The 14,748-nt window shown below is 40.7% G+C and overlaps 2 protein-coding genes across 3 annotated transcripts; one reads left to right on the forward strand and one right to left on the reverse strand.

The window, feature by feature from the left end:
* Positions 1-5,267: 5,267 nt before the first annotated feature.
* On the reverse strand, positions 5,268-8,635 carry LOC110514157 (tRNA N(3)-methylcytidine methyltransferase METTL6). Its single transcript, XM_021593683.2, has 5 exons — positions 7,928-8,635; positions 7,707-7,841; positions 7,446-7,616; positions 7,213-7,354; positions 5,268-6,347 (listed from the first exon to the last, which is right to left on the reverse strand). Exons 1-5 carry the CDS (start codon positions 8,228-8,230, stop codon positions 6,193-6,195), a joined length of 906 nt encoding a protein of 301 aa, XP_021449358.2. The 5' UTR covers positions 8,231-8,635; the 3' UTR covers positions 5,268-6,192.
* A 64-nt stretch (positions 8,636-8,699) lies between these two features.
* LOC110514168 (ELL-associated factor 1) lies at positions 8,700-14,747 on the forward strand. 2 transcript variants are annotated; one of them, XM_021593691.2, is made up of 6 exons: positions 8,700-8,963; positions 10,240-10,340; positions 10,487-10,623; positions 10,739-10,917; positions 11,025-11,264; positions 11,378-14,747. In XM_021593691.2, the coding sequence occupies exons 1-6, from the start codon at positions 8,861-8,863 to the stop codon at positions 11,425-11,427; spliced, it is 810 nt and encodes a 269-aa protein (XP_021449366.2). In that variant the 5' UTR covers positions 8,700-8,860; the 3' UTR covers positions 11,428-14,747. The 2 variants fall into 2 exon arrangements, with proteins under 2 accessions (XP_021449366.2, XP_021449372.2); XM_021593697.2 differs by having other exon boundaries at positions 10,240-10,334.
* Position 14,748: the final 1 nt, after the last annotated feature.

Consider the following 14,748-nt stretch of genomic DNA (forward strand, 5'->3'; position numbering starts at 1 on the left):
ACTTTTATCTACAGCGTAACGTTACGCCCCTTCTGCTGTCCAAACCGATGCATTTATAGATGTATGTACCATCAGAGACGACTTACTGTGTGGTAAAACAGTTATAACATGCTGAATGTACAATTTGGGAAACTCAATACCCTTTATAGATGTATTTAATATATATATATTTCTTCCCAAAATAGAATGTTACAGATTTCAGATAATAATGAATAAAATTGGTATTTAATGAATACCCTTAGATATTCATTGCCCCTACATTCCACATAGAACAGTTAGCCATACCCAACCAGATACCCTCTTTGTATTAGCCAACTCCAAAATACCAGATACTCTCTTCATCCTATATTCTATATTATACTCACCAATCATGTTAGACAGGACTCATCTGGGATGTTGTACATCTGAGTGGAACTGTCCCCTTTCTTCATGGACATGTTTGACCTACATCTTTTTAATTCTCACCTTCTCTCAATCTACGGTAATGGAATGCCCAGTGTGTCAATGTAATGTGTAGGTGGTAATGTTATAAAGAGTTTGTGAAGTGATAGAGGCTTTGAATGACACATATCAGTGCAATTGCTTGACATTAGAACATAAGGCTCGGTTATCATTCAACTACCATTAGAATGCTGGATTTCCAGTTATTTTACTGCAGTGCACTATGATGACAGGACAGACCTATCAATGTTATTGAGCCCATACAATCTAATCTTCCATTGGGTTCACGTCTTGTTATCTGTGTTTGTCCCATCCTGATTCAGACACCATGTGACCCAGATATAGTAAATATGATTAGATAGGCAAATAGCTAGCACCCATTCACATCATCAGTGAAGGACCCTTATCCTGACACAGTTCTGCTCAACAGCCCATTTTGTTCATTAACCTCAGCATATAAGAGGTCCTTATCGGTGCTGCTGTGCGTGATTAGACAGCCGTGGATAGTAAGGTGAGCTACAGTACGTAAGTACAGGGTACTCAGACATGGTGCTGCCTTTAGGGCTGTTCCCATAGCTAGGACAGGAGGATAGCATCTCTACAGTGTGGGACTACATCCAGGTATTAAACCCTCTTTTTCTCCCACACATACAAACACACACCCCTTGGACCTGTATTCACACAGGTACAGTCAACACAAACACACACCTCTTGGACCTGTATTCACACAGGTACAGTCAACACACACACACACCTCTTGGACCTGTATTCACACAGGTACAGTCAACACAAACACACACCTCTTGGACCTGTATTAACACAGATACAGTCAACACAAACACACACCTCTTGGACCTGTATTCACACAGATACAGTCAACACAAACACAGGTGCTTACTTGCTCCTTCTTTCGCTCTCTCTTTTTCTCTCCCTCTGTCATACCCACATCCAGACACCCTTGTTTTCATTCCCCATGCCCATCAGAGGGGAAAAGAGAGAAGCAGAGGATGGCTGGCAGGCAGACGAGCAGATTGAGGGGGGTGATTGTTTTGACAGTTATGTAACTCAGACTGTCTGGCTGCTCACCTTAAAGCCATCGGACAGAGCAGCTAGAGCGGGCCTGTCAGAACTCCAGTTCACTGACAGTGTTAACAACGAGACACGACGACGGGAGGAAGCAGATCAACCAGTCAGGAAAACCTCAATGACTTTTTCCACAGCGCTCCAATCTGATTGGGTCGTGTCCCGTTTGGAAAGCCGTCTTGGAATACATCCGCTACCCATTCACCGACAGAGAATAACATGCCTCATTTAGGAGGATCACATATATTGTATACAGCCCAGTAGGATGGCAGTGATCAGGCGGGGAGTGGGAGTATGCAGCATATCAAGAACCAATGTGAAATCAGGATTAGTATTTCAATAGGCATTCATAACTGCATAGCCTACAGTGTTTCTCCAATACTTATCTAAACCATAAGCCCCAAAATGCCACATGTAGGACTGTGAACATACACTGCTCAAAAAAATAAAGGGAACACTTAAACAACACAATGTTACTCCAAGTCAATCACACTTCTGTGAAATCAAACTGTCCACTTAGGAAGCAACACTGATTGACAATACATTTCACATGCTGTTGTGCAAATGGAATAGACAACAGGTGGAAATTGTAGGCAAGTAGCAAGACACCCCCAATAAAGGAGTGGTTCTGCAGGTGGTGACCACAGACCACTTCTCAGTTCCTATGCTTCCTGGCTGATGTTTTGGTCACTTTTGAATGCTGGCGGTGCTTTCACTCTAGTGGTAGCATGAGACGGAGTCTACAACCCACACAAGTGGCTCAGGTAGTGCAGCTCATCCAGGATGGAAGATCAATGCGAGCTGTGGCAAGAAGGTTTGCTGTGTCTGTCAGCGTAGTGTCCAGAGCATGGAGGCGCTACCAGGAGACAGGCCAGTACATCAGGAGACGTGGAGGAGGCCGTAGGAGGGCAACAACCCAGCAGCAGGACCGCTACCTCTACCTTTGTGCAAGGAGGAGCAGGAGGGGCACTGCCAGAGCCCTGCAAAATGACCTCCAGCAAGAGGAAGGCATTGATGCTATGGACTGGCCCGCCCGTTCCCCAGACCTGAATCCAATTGAGCACATCTGGGACATCATGTCTCGCTCCATCCACCAACGCCACGTTGCACCACAGACTGTCCAGGAGTTGGCGGATGTTTTAGTCCAGGTCTGGGAGGAGATCCCTCAGGAGACCATCCGCCACCTCATCAGGAGCATGCCCAGGCGTTGTAGGGAGGTCATACAGGCACGTGGAGGCCACACACACTACTGAGCCTTGTTTTAAGGACATTACATCAAAGTTGGATCAGCCTGTAGTGTGGTTTTCCACTTTAATTTTGAGTGTGACTCCAAATCCAGACCTCCATGGGTTGATAAATTTGATTTCCATTGATCATTTTTGTGTGATTTTGTTGTCAGCACATTCAACTATGTAAAGAAAAAAGTATTTAATAAGAATATTTCATTCATTCAGATCTAGGATGTGTTATTTTAGTGTTCCCTTTATTTTTTTGAGCAGTGTATATATATATATTTTAAACTTAAATCAATATCATTAAGGAAGGGATCCCTTCCACGGTAATTATACAGGGAACAGTGTACTAGCCTTTTTTCTCACAAGCGTACAGCTTCCCACTTTACATCACCGTAACTACTATCAAAAGCACAAGGTCATCTACAGCAGTCAGCATGTTGTCCACCCAAAGGAATTCATCTGAATAACAGGATATGTCAAACCCCTCCAGATATAGAGTACTAGAAGGCTATGACCTCTTCAATGCTCTCTTCCACTTTGTGGAGCAGAGCTGACCTCAGCCTGAGCCTGTGTTTCTACAGGAAGTGCCCTCTCTATAAAGGAAAAGACAGCAATATAAGAGAGACGGATGTTGCCATGGTCCCGTTGAGTAGGGCGGAACGTTCAGAACATTGAGGATAGAGATATGTACTATATTTTATCTCTGAGACACATACCCTGCAATCCCTCCTATCACATTCCTCTTATGCAATATCACACTCGTGGGGGCTCCACCTCACAAAACATTCCAGGTGCATCTATAGCATCTTCATATACAAAGGATCCTAAGAGGTTGATAAGCACCACAGTGCTGTAAATGTTTAGGGGAAAAGTGCCAAGTGTTATAGCAGTGAGTGAATGTGGACTGGGTTACATTAAGAGAACATTATTGGGGGTAAAGACTCACAATAATGATTCCCCTGGACCATCAGTAAGACCACTCGTCACGTGATAGAAAGACGGGCGCCACTTGTTTATGTGTGTGTGTGTGTACAGGACGGATCAGGGTGTGTACCTGTGTCACAAACGTTATAATGGTGACAGGTGATGAGTGATGATGGGGACCTTGAATTGGACTGGGAGCCCCTGTGTACTCCCTCAACGACTCATTGTGTTGCTATAGACTTCCTATTGACGGGATATGGAAATGGCGGGTACTGTGCTTATTCACTATCCACTGGGCACACACTGGTTGAATAAATGTTATTTCCACATCGTTTCAATGAAATTACGTGGAACCAAGGTGGAATAGACGTTGAATTGAGTTCTGTACCCAGTGGGTAGGGTCGGTCTGACCTGGGAGCTGCACTGATTATCTGATCTATAAATCAACCCCATTTCTAAACAAATGATAGAGCTCTATCAGAGATGAATGTCAGTGAAACTGTGCAAAGCCTTTCTCAGACTAATCTCTTGTGGACAGATGTTAAAATGGGCTCCTGAGTGGCGCAGCGGTCTAAGGCACTGCATCTCAGTGCAAGAGGTGTCACTACAGTCCCTGGTTCGAATCCAGGCTGAATCACATCCGGCTGTGATTGGGAGTCCCATAGGGCGGCGCACAATTGGGTAGGCTGTCATTGTAAATGATAATTTATTCTTAACTGACTTGCCAGGTTAAATAAACAAAGTAGATGCAAGACTTTGGTTCTGGGATGTTGAAATGATGGTCAGACCCATTTTAAACAGCAGTGTCAGTAAACCCAGAATAGGCTATAAAAAGCCAGAAGGGAGCTGGCCTTTGAGCCCCAAGTGTCTGGTGGGGTTGTGGCATTTCCTTGAATGTCAGACTCCTCGTGTGCTGTGGATACAGCTGCCCTCCCGTTCCTGATGATGTGAGGAGTGACACTTGTCTCATTTCCCCAAGGTGACATGGCACAAACCCACACAGACCCAGTCTACTGTTGGAAAGGGCAAACGCGTGGTGGGGTCAGTTCCACATGAAAAAATACATGTGGAAAAAATACACACACACCTGTAAGGTCTTTGAAAAAGTTACATGTGATTAACAATTTCAGCTTCTTGCTGAACAGGGTCCGGGGTCACTATCCTACTACAGGGTCAGGGGTCACTTTGTGGTGTCACAGATGGGTGGATTTGGAGGGAGGAGGGGGGGGCAGAAAAAGAAGAGGTGGTCTCAAAAACTAATCCAGATGCTTGTTGTTCAGTGCCTAAAGAAATAAAATCAGAGGTATTCTCAATTTTAAAATATCAGGATCTGTTACTGTTGCACTAAAACAAATCCTGCCCACTTAAAATCATTAAGGTGCATAATCTCAGACACCAAGAACTCAAATCTAGCATAATTGTGTCAGATATGTTACATGCATCTTTCCACGAGAGATTAGTAGGTGCATGACATCTACATTAAATCATCACTTTTACATTTTTAGAAGTCAACATGGGTTTGCCAACTATGCACATTGTGTATGAATGCTAGGTAAACATGATCAACTGGAAACATTCAACAAATTGAGCAGGATAAAATATATGAATATTTATTTTGACTAACCAAGGAGCACTTGATGTTAGAATTTTTTTTTATACAGATTTTGTTGCCCCCTTGTGGTAAAGAAAATGTATTACATGATTGGAAAAGTTGGCAGCAAAAAATAGTATTGGAACTTTAACAACTCTGAAACTACACAACCAAACCATTCTCTCTAAGAAATTCTCCATCATATACAGTTTTATCATTGGTAATCATAAAGTAATTAAGTAAAACTACGTTGAAGTACTACTTAAGCAGTTTTTTGGGGGTATTTGTACTTTATAATTTATATTTTTTACAACTTTTACTTCACTACATTCCTAAAGATTCCTAAAGATTTAAAAAAACTTTTGACTCCCATTTTCCCTGACAATCAAAAGTACTCGTTACATTTTGAATGCTTAGCATGATAGGAAAATTGTCAAATTTACGTACTTATCAAAAAAACGCGCAGTCATCACTACTGCCTCTGATCTGGCAGACTTCACTAACCACAAATACTTTGTTTGTAAATTATGTCTGTGTTGGAGTGTGCCCGACTATCAGTAAATAAAACTAATTGTGCTTTCTGGTTTGCTTAATATAAGGAATTTAAAATAATGTATAGCATTTACTTTTACTTTTGATTATACTATTTAAAAAAAAACTTTTACTCAAGTAGTATTTTAGTGGGTGACTTTTACTTGAGTCATTTTCTATTAAGGTTTCTTTACTTTTAATCATGTATGACAATTGGGTACTTTTTCCACCACTGAGTTCTAATAATAAAAAGGCATAATCAAACAAGCAGCACTTGATCAGCGATACGGCAGTGTAGCCTTTTGTCCAATGATGTCCATTTATATATGAAGGTTTCAGTCCATTTGTGCCTTTGAAGGTTTCAAACATTTGTTGAGGAAAGGGACTTCAGGAGCCCTGTAATTGGTCTGGCCTTCGGAACTTGCTTTGAAGGAACACCCTGGGCACACAAAGCCCCTCCTTCTTATTGACCGTTTCTCGTAGCACGTACTCATTGGTTACACTCTCGAAACCCGCCCCTCTGAACAGGTCTGCAAGGAGCTCTGAAACACAGACGTTCAGATTTGGTATTTTATTAGGATCCCCATTAGCTGTTGCAAAAGCAGCAGCTACTCTTCCTGGGGTCCACACAAAACATGAAACATAATACAGAATGACATAATACAGAACATCATTAGACAAGAACAGCTCAAGGACAGAACTACATACATTTTTAAAAAGGCACACGTAGCCTACATATCAATGCATACATACAAACTATCTATGTCAAAAAGGGGAGAGGCATTGTGCCGTGAGGTGTTGCTTTATCTGTTTTTTGAAACCAGGTTTGCTGTTTATTTGAGAAATATGAGATGGAAGGAAGTTTCATGCAATAAGGGCTCTATATAATACTGTACGTTTTCTTGAATTTGTTCTGGATTTGGGGACTATGAAAAGACCCCTGGTGTAATGTCTGGTGGGATAAGTGTGTGTGTCAGAGCTGTGTGTTAGTTGACTATGCAAACAATTTGGAATTTTCAACACATTAATATTTCTTGTAAAAAGAAGAGGTAATGCAGTCAGTCTCTCCTCAACTCTTAGCCAAGAGAGACTGGCATGCATAGTATTTATATCATCCCTCTGATTACAATTAAGAGCAAGACGTGCCGCTCTGTTCTGGGCCAGCTGCAGCTTAACTAGGTCTTTCCTTGCAGCACTGGACCACACTACTGGACAATAATCAAGATTAGACAATAACCATGATTCAAAATGTATAAACACAGATATAGTCCCATAGAAGAGACCAGACCGACTGCTTACTGCTTGTGGGTAATTCGAAAAGACAAAAAAAAAAGACAATAAAGAAAGACAAAAAAGCTAAAATAACTATGAGGGAAAATGTAGGAGAGGAAAGATGAATGGACTGACCTTTGGAGAAGAAATAAGACCTGGTACCATCCTGTCTGACGTAGAAGTTCTCTCCCAGTTTGTTTCCAGCCTTAAATCTCATCATGGCGTGGTCATACAGGCCATAGTCCCTGAACAGAATGATGCCCCCTGGCTTCAGAACCTGACACAGAGAACGTCAATTCAGTCACAAGTTATGTTGAGGGTGTTAAGTGTTTACTGCAGTTTCATCCTTTTCCTCAGCCCTGTCTCACCCTGTAAATGTTGTCCAGAGCCTGCTGCATCTTGTCTGGGTGGATGGCTGAGAGGACGAATATGAGCGTGGCCACATCCACACATCCCACTGGGACGTTACCCCTCAGGTCATCCTTAGTCAGGTCACACTGGAACGCACTGCAGCGCTCAGCGCAGTACAGGGAGTGTTGCTGAGGACAAAGAGAAAATGACACTGGATATCAGGGTTGTTTTGTTAAAAGTCCCACTGGCTCTGGGTCATCAGTGGTACATCTTCTTACCTTCACAAACTCCACAGCTCGTGGTGAGAAGTCACAGGCATAGACAAAGATGTTGAGGTCTTCCTCCAGTAGTGGGAAGATGCAGTTCCCAACCCCACAGCCAGCTTCAAGCAGGACCAGCTTCTGGGCTTCAAACTGAAAGAGAAACGTACCATATTGAGAAATTTATTGAGATGCACCCCTAGTTGGAAACCTAACAACTTCCTACGTCATTGTCTTACCTCAAGGCACACTTTCAGTTCTTCAAACTCTCTGGTGGTCCAATGCCTATCCTTGAAAAAGTTTGTTGTGTTCCTTTTGTAAAACAAGTCCCAGTTTTTCTGTGCCTCCTTTTCCAACTTCATCTGCTTGAAATCAGACACCAAAGTCTGGTCACCTGTCAGTTTCTCCATCTCTTTCTCATTCAAAGTCCTGCCAGTAGATGTTTTGCTTTGGACAGGTGGGGTAAGACATGGCAATCCGTCTTTGGGTTCCTCTCCAGGGAGTACAACATTGGCTGTGTCGTCTTGCTTTGATAGTGCCATAACTTGCACTACTGTAATTAACGGCAGAAGCTAATAGCAGAACTTCCTTGACACCCTCAAATCTATTATTTCATCAATCCATATGAAATTATCTTGCTAATGTTAATGGATGGCACTAACACTTTATAGTGATAGATAGACTGTTATTGAAAATGCAGGAAATATTTTCACATACATTTTTTATGAACGCAAATGTTCCATAAATGTTCTAAGACTTCTCGTGTGGCATACAGTCTTCCTCATCCGTGTGGGAACAGTGTTTGATTACGATGATTCCGGCCTGTTCATCTCAGTCAGTAAAAACGTTGTACTTATTCGTGTGAGTGAAAATCGTATTATTATACTAATAGCTAATAATACATCGTTACTAATTCTAATGTAGTAAATATGCTGATTTGTCGGTGTTTATTTTGGGGTAAACCCGATTAGGGTGCTCAGATCCTATCGGTGACATTTCAGCACTGGAACAAACAGGAAAAGGAGTGGTCATGTGACTTAGGGATTGTTTTTCAAAATAGCTTAGCTAGCTGCATAGCTAGCTGAAGTATCTTATATACTACGTTATTATCATTCACTTTTATAACGCAGCATAATTTAAATAAATGGGAATATTAAACTTCTAGCAGAGTCATGAATGGGAGTACAAATCCGCTCTTGGACAAAGAAGAACATGTTTTGAAGCTCGGAGAGAGCTTTGAGAAGAGGCCAAAATCATCATTTCACACCATCAGATGTTAGTAGACAATTTTTATTGATTAAATATAAATGTGTAAATATGTTACGTTTATTTTACTATACCCAACTTTAGTCACGCCTTTTGACAAGTTTGTAAGTTAGATAACGTTAGCTAACTATCTTCGTCAGCTAGCTAACGTTACCTAACAATGTAGCTAGTTATTGTTAGTTAGCTAGCACAAAAAAACTAACGGTAATCCGGTACGATAGAACGTTACCAGCAAAACTATTGTAATCAGATTACAAATACTTTTGAAAACGTAGGTAGTGTACATTAGATAGGTCATTACTTTTAAATTCAGAAAGGATGTTTGTAAAAAAATACATTAATACCTTTCTGTTTTCTCAATGACATTCAATTCAGTACTGAAAAAAGGTGCAAGTTTAAAAACCTCTTAAGGACCGGGCCCTTTTTTTCCCGCCTAAAATTACATACCCAAATCTAACTGCCTGTAGCTCAGGCCCTGAAGCAAGGATATGTATATTCTTGGTACCATTTGAAAGGAAACACTTTGAAGATTGTGGAAATGTGAATGTGAAGGAATGTAGGAGAAAATAACAGATTAGATCTGGTAAAAGATAATACAAAGAAAAAAACAACCGTTTTTTGTACCATCATCTTTGAAATGCAAGAGAAATGCCATAATGTATTATTTCAGTCCAGGTGCAATGTATATTTTGGCCACGAGATGGCAGCAATCTATGTGCAAAGTTTTAGACTGATCCAATGAACCATTGCATTTGTGTTCAAACTGTTGTATCAAGACTGCCCAAATGTGCCTAATTTATTTATTAATAACTTTTCATGTTCAAAATTGTGCACTCTCCTCAAACAATAATATGGTATTGTTTCACTGTAATAGCTACTGTAAATTGGACAGTGCAGTTAGATTAACAAGAATTTAAGCTTTCTGCCAATATCAGATATGTCTATGTCCTGGAAAATGTTCTTGTTACTTACAACCTCATGCTAATCGCTTTAGCCTACGTTAGCTCAACCGTCCCGCAGGGGACCCACCAATCCTGAAGAAGTTTTTTAATTTTAAGGTTGTTCCACCTGAGCTAGTCTGACCACAAGTCAGAGACCACTATGATGACACACCAAATGCATTTGATGGGTCCTTTTTTACTTCTTCTAATGCCCCTTAAGGGGAAAGTAATCAGATTACGTTACTGAGTTTGCCTAATCCAAAAGTTAGGTTACTGATTACAATTTTGGACAGGTAAGTAGTATTTCTGACATAATTACCTTTCTCACTCTTTCACACTTGTAGATGATTTCAAACCAGCTTCAATTGACACAAGCTGCGAGGGAGAGTTGCAAGTCGGTAAAGGAGAGGAAGTCACCATCACATTACCTCACATTCCAGTAAGAGTGGGTGTTTTTTAGTCATTGTTACTCAACTGTGGTCTTTTGCCTGTGCTGTACAATGACAAAAGTTATTTCTGATAACTCCACTGCAGAAAGATGAAAGCAAACTGTGTACTTGATCATGATACTTGTTATTGTGTTGTGCGTAGGGCTCTACACCACCCATGACAGTATTCAAAGGGAATAAGCGGCCATATCAGAAAGACTGTGTTCTTATCATCAATCATGACACTGGGGAGTACATGCTGGAGAAGTTGAGCAGCAGTATCCAGGTCAAGAAAACCAGGTGTTAACCAAAACACTGTCTCAAAAATGCATAGTAACAATTAACCTTTAGGAGAAGTGTGTTTTGCAGATCATTTGTGACAGTACATGTGCAGCTGTTGACTTTTGTTTTTCAGAGCGGAGGGCAGCAGTAAGATCCAGGCCAGGATTGAGCAACAGTCGGTGCGTGCCACTGCCACCCAGCCTCCAGCGCAGTTCCGTGCCCCCACTAAGCCTGGTGCAGGGGCCAAGACCTCCCCCTCCCCTTCCAAGGACAACCCCTCCCCTGAGCCCCAGCTAGATGACATCAAGAGAGGTGAGCCTCTTCATGTGTTGCCAGCACTTTTACCCAGTGATCATTCTTGTTTCTCTATTGACTTTGTCTGTGTACTGACTCTGTCGCCCCCTCCTGGCCTGGCACAGAGCTGCGAGCGGAGGTGGATGTTATTGAACAAATGAGCCGCAGTAGCGGCAGCAGCTCATCTGACTCTGCCAGTGGCTCTGGTAGTGGGGACGACAGCTCCAGCAGTGATGGGGAGCATGACGCCCCTCATCCCCAACCTGTCCCACTCCCTCTCCCCCACATCCAGCCCTCCCCCAACCCCGTGGTCAACGGAGGAGCAGACAGGCAACAGGGCAGCAACCAGCTGATGAACACGCTCAGTGAGTACCAGGGCAGCACTCTACGTTGGGATTACTACTAATCATTTATCTCTTGATAGAAGTATTTAGCTTGTGGTTGCAATGTAGTAATGTGTGTGTTGGTGTGTCCACAGGGAATGACCTCCAGTTGAGCGAGTCAGGCAGCGACAGTGGTGACGACTGAACTGCCCCCAGTCTCTCTCCTGCCCTCTCTTTCTACCTCTCATTATTACACCATCTTGCTTTCCTCTTTCTTCTCTTTGCCTGGTTCCGTTGTTTCGTTGCTGTGGTAACCGACCCAACTGTAAAGTCTGGTTTTATTGTATTTTTTAATGTCTCTGTGAAGCCAGCGAACCTGGAGATTTAATAGTGTATTTTTGATTAGCTGTATATTTTGTTTTGTATTTTTAAATACTTTTACATATGAAAACATGCTAAAGAATATATATTAGAATGCATGTACATATTTTCTGTAGTTAGAGCTCCTAGTTGTATCAACTTGTAGCACAAGTCTTTGTTGTTTTCTTGTTTCATCACAGGGGATGAATATCACCCCCATCTTCCCTATTTATCTGGAAATCAAAAGAAGGCACTGAAAGCATTTCACCCATTCCATGTTTTTATCAGTATCATGACACTTTCAAAAATCAGTCTTTCAAGAGGCCAGGGTACAGCTCACATCGATCTAAGCTACAGATGATACAAAAGGACATACTCATATTTTTTATGTAAAATCAGTTTCTAAAGTTTCAATTTACCACTTAAAGGTTTTAGTTGGAATATTGACCTGTTCTGGTGAACAGGTAAATATCAGTAACATGTAAATGAGCCGGGGTCAATCCTTTACATGTCAAAGCACTTTAGTTTATTTGTCAGCAGTTTCCACCTAAAATATTTTGCATTGCTTTTAACAGCACCTTTCTGATCTTTAAATGCAACTAACACCCAGTACTTCGAGTTCACCATACCCTTCATAGCTAATATTCTACTATTTCCACATCAATCATTTTACTTTCTGATTCTGTCTCACTCAATAGCTAGGTATCCATCCTATTGGTGACAGATTTTCATGCGAATATTCTAAAATCCGCATTAAAACAATATGTGCACATTCCCACCAGAGATGTTTCCATCACATTGACTTGTTGCGGATAACAGTCTGTGCGTGATGACGTAGTGCACATAAAAACACCTTTTGCGATTTAATTACCATTAAATACAAGTTAAATGGGTTTCCGTCGCATTTGCTGTTCTTTTAAGAAAAAATGTTGCGTTATATTGCGAATCTCTGGTCTTTGCACGTGCGCTCTAGCCAACAGTTTGCAGGTAGGCTAGTCTACATGATGAGATTATTACGGATAAGAGCATGATTATTTGTATTTGTCAAACGGCAGCCAAGCATCGATCATCATGTCACCAGAATAAGACCCTCGATATTTATTGGAAAGGCTCATCACCGTGCACTTTCACCACCCTGTGAAGTTTATCATTTATTTCATATAGCCTAATAAACTGTATGCCTTCCTGAGTCGTAGTGGGAGGACCACACAATATCACGACTCCAAATGTACTTCTATATGACAGTTATTACATCAATATTTGCACATAAATGCGTTTCCACCGATATTTCTCGCATAATTCATTTTACAGACAGAAAAAGATCCCACCTTGTCTAGCGTATTTAGTTTTGTCGAAATTTGGAAAGTTTACCGACAAATGTGCTGTTTCCATCAGGCCTGTCGTGGCATTTTTTTAATCCGACTTTACTCGCATAAAAAGGTTGGATGGAAACCTGGTTACTGGCCCAACCATATATCACTGTCCAAAGTTCCCAACCATATATCACTGGGCTAGTTTCAGACCTGTGTAGACATTTTTAGAAGTACCAAAGAAGCAAAACAAGTAGTTTTTAGAATACAGACGCTGAACATCTATTTTTACTCAGATATAAGTCTATTTTCATTAGACTGAGTTACTCATAACATGTAACAGCTGCTATACATTGACCACTTGTTTTTTCATTAGTTCCATAGATTCAACAGATTTGAAGTGATAGCAGTCACATTGGATCACATCTTTTAATTTAGCAACTGTTGTGACAGTGATCAATAGCGCGCTAGAATCTGCGCAGATTATTATAGCAATTGTGAAGATCACCACAAACCTGCGGTGTTTGCATGCTATCTTGGAACATGCCCAATTTCTATTATTACAGAAGATATTTATAGTTACTGTAGGCTAACCTCAAAATTTGGCCATGGATGCGTGTTACTCATTTTAAGGTTGAATAAATACCTTTACATTAGTTTGTAAAATAGCCTAATGCTTGGATGGTTTCATCTGAGCCACTGGCTTAATCCTATTCTTTAACTTTTATTTTTGGTTTAGTTGGAGACGTGAATCCAACATATAATTTGTCGTCAAATTAATAGGCTATTTACTGTATTGCAAAAATTATATTGAATTGTGTTTGGTTGTCAACACAACCAAATATCAACATTTGAAGGAGATGTATCTTTTTTTGCCACTGACTTAGTATGGCTTTAATTCCAGTTTGTCTACATGAATTTATGTCAACCAAGAATCAAAATGAAAGAATATGACTAAATCAAAGTTGAAGTGCATTTCAAGTTAGATGTGATTTAGTCCTATTCTTTAACTTAGATTTTTGGTTGAGATGGAGACATGAATTCCACATATCAATTATTAATTTGTAGACGAACTGGAATTAAAGCCAGACTAAGTCAGTGGCACAGATGCAACTATCCAATCAGAAGATACATCTCCTACAAATGTTGATATTTGGTGACAAATATCAAAGCTAAGCAGGAATGGGCTTGGTTAAAACCCTGGATGGGAGACCAAATGAATAACTGTATATAGATCATCTCTCCAACAGAAGGTGCTGCTGAGCCTATTGTTTTTTTTTCTGATAGTGGATATGTCGTTGAAGATCTGACGTTGTTTCAAAGGTACAAATTCAACATATTTTACACAAGGGTTGTCTTTGTTGAAAAGGGGTTACAACGATGACATAATCCTGTGGTTGACATTTCACCCTCAAAACAATAGTTTTTTCAAATCCAATATATTTTCCACATAGATTCCATGTTACAATACATTGACAAATTTACGTTGAAACAACATTGATTCAACCAGTTTGTGCCCAGTTCGGATGTGTGTTCATAAGGTACTTAAATGGTATTTAACTGGTGCTGTTGTGTGTCTGGGACATGGGTATACAAATGTAATATGTTTTGTTTTCACAGCAGTTTGGATCCATGAACTTGGATGGCTAACGCTATTTCTAATTTGTGTCTCTCTGGCATCCAGTGTTATTTCTGACCCATACTGTTACTGTCCCAGTACAACCTCTCTTGCCACATTTATCAAAGTGGTTGACTTCTATCTCTAGTTTTATGTGCTTTGACGTTTATTAAAGTGTGCACATGTATTTAAATTGGAATTAACTTTTTATCAGTCAACCAAAATAAAGGAAGAAAAC

The sequence above is a fragment of the Oncorhynchus mykiss genome, chromosome 3, assembly GCF_013265735.2.
Source record: "Oncorhynchus mykiss isolate Arlee chromosome 3, USDA_OmykA_1.1, whole genome shotgun sequence".
In the NCBI taxonomy this organism is placed as follows: Eukaryota; Metazoa; Chordata; class Actinopteri; order Salmoniformes; family Salmonidae; genus Oncorhynchus; species Oncorhynchus mykiss.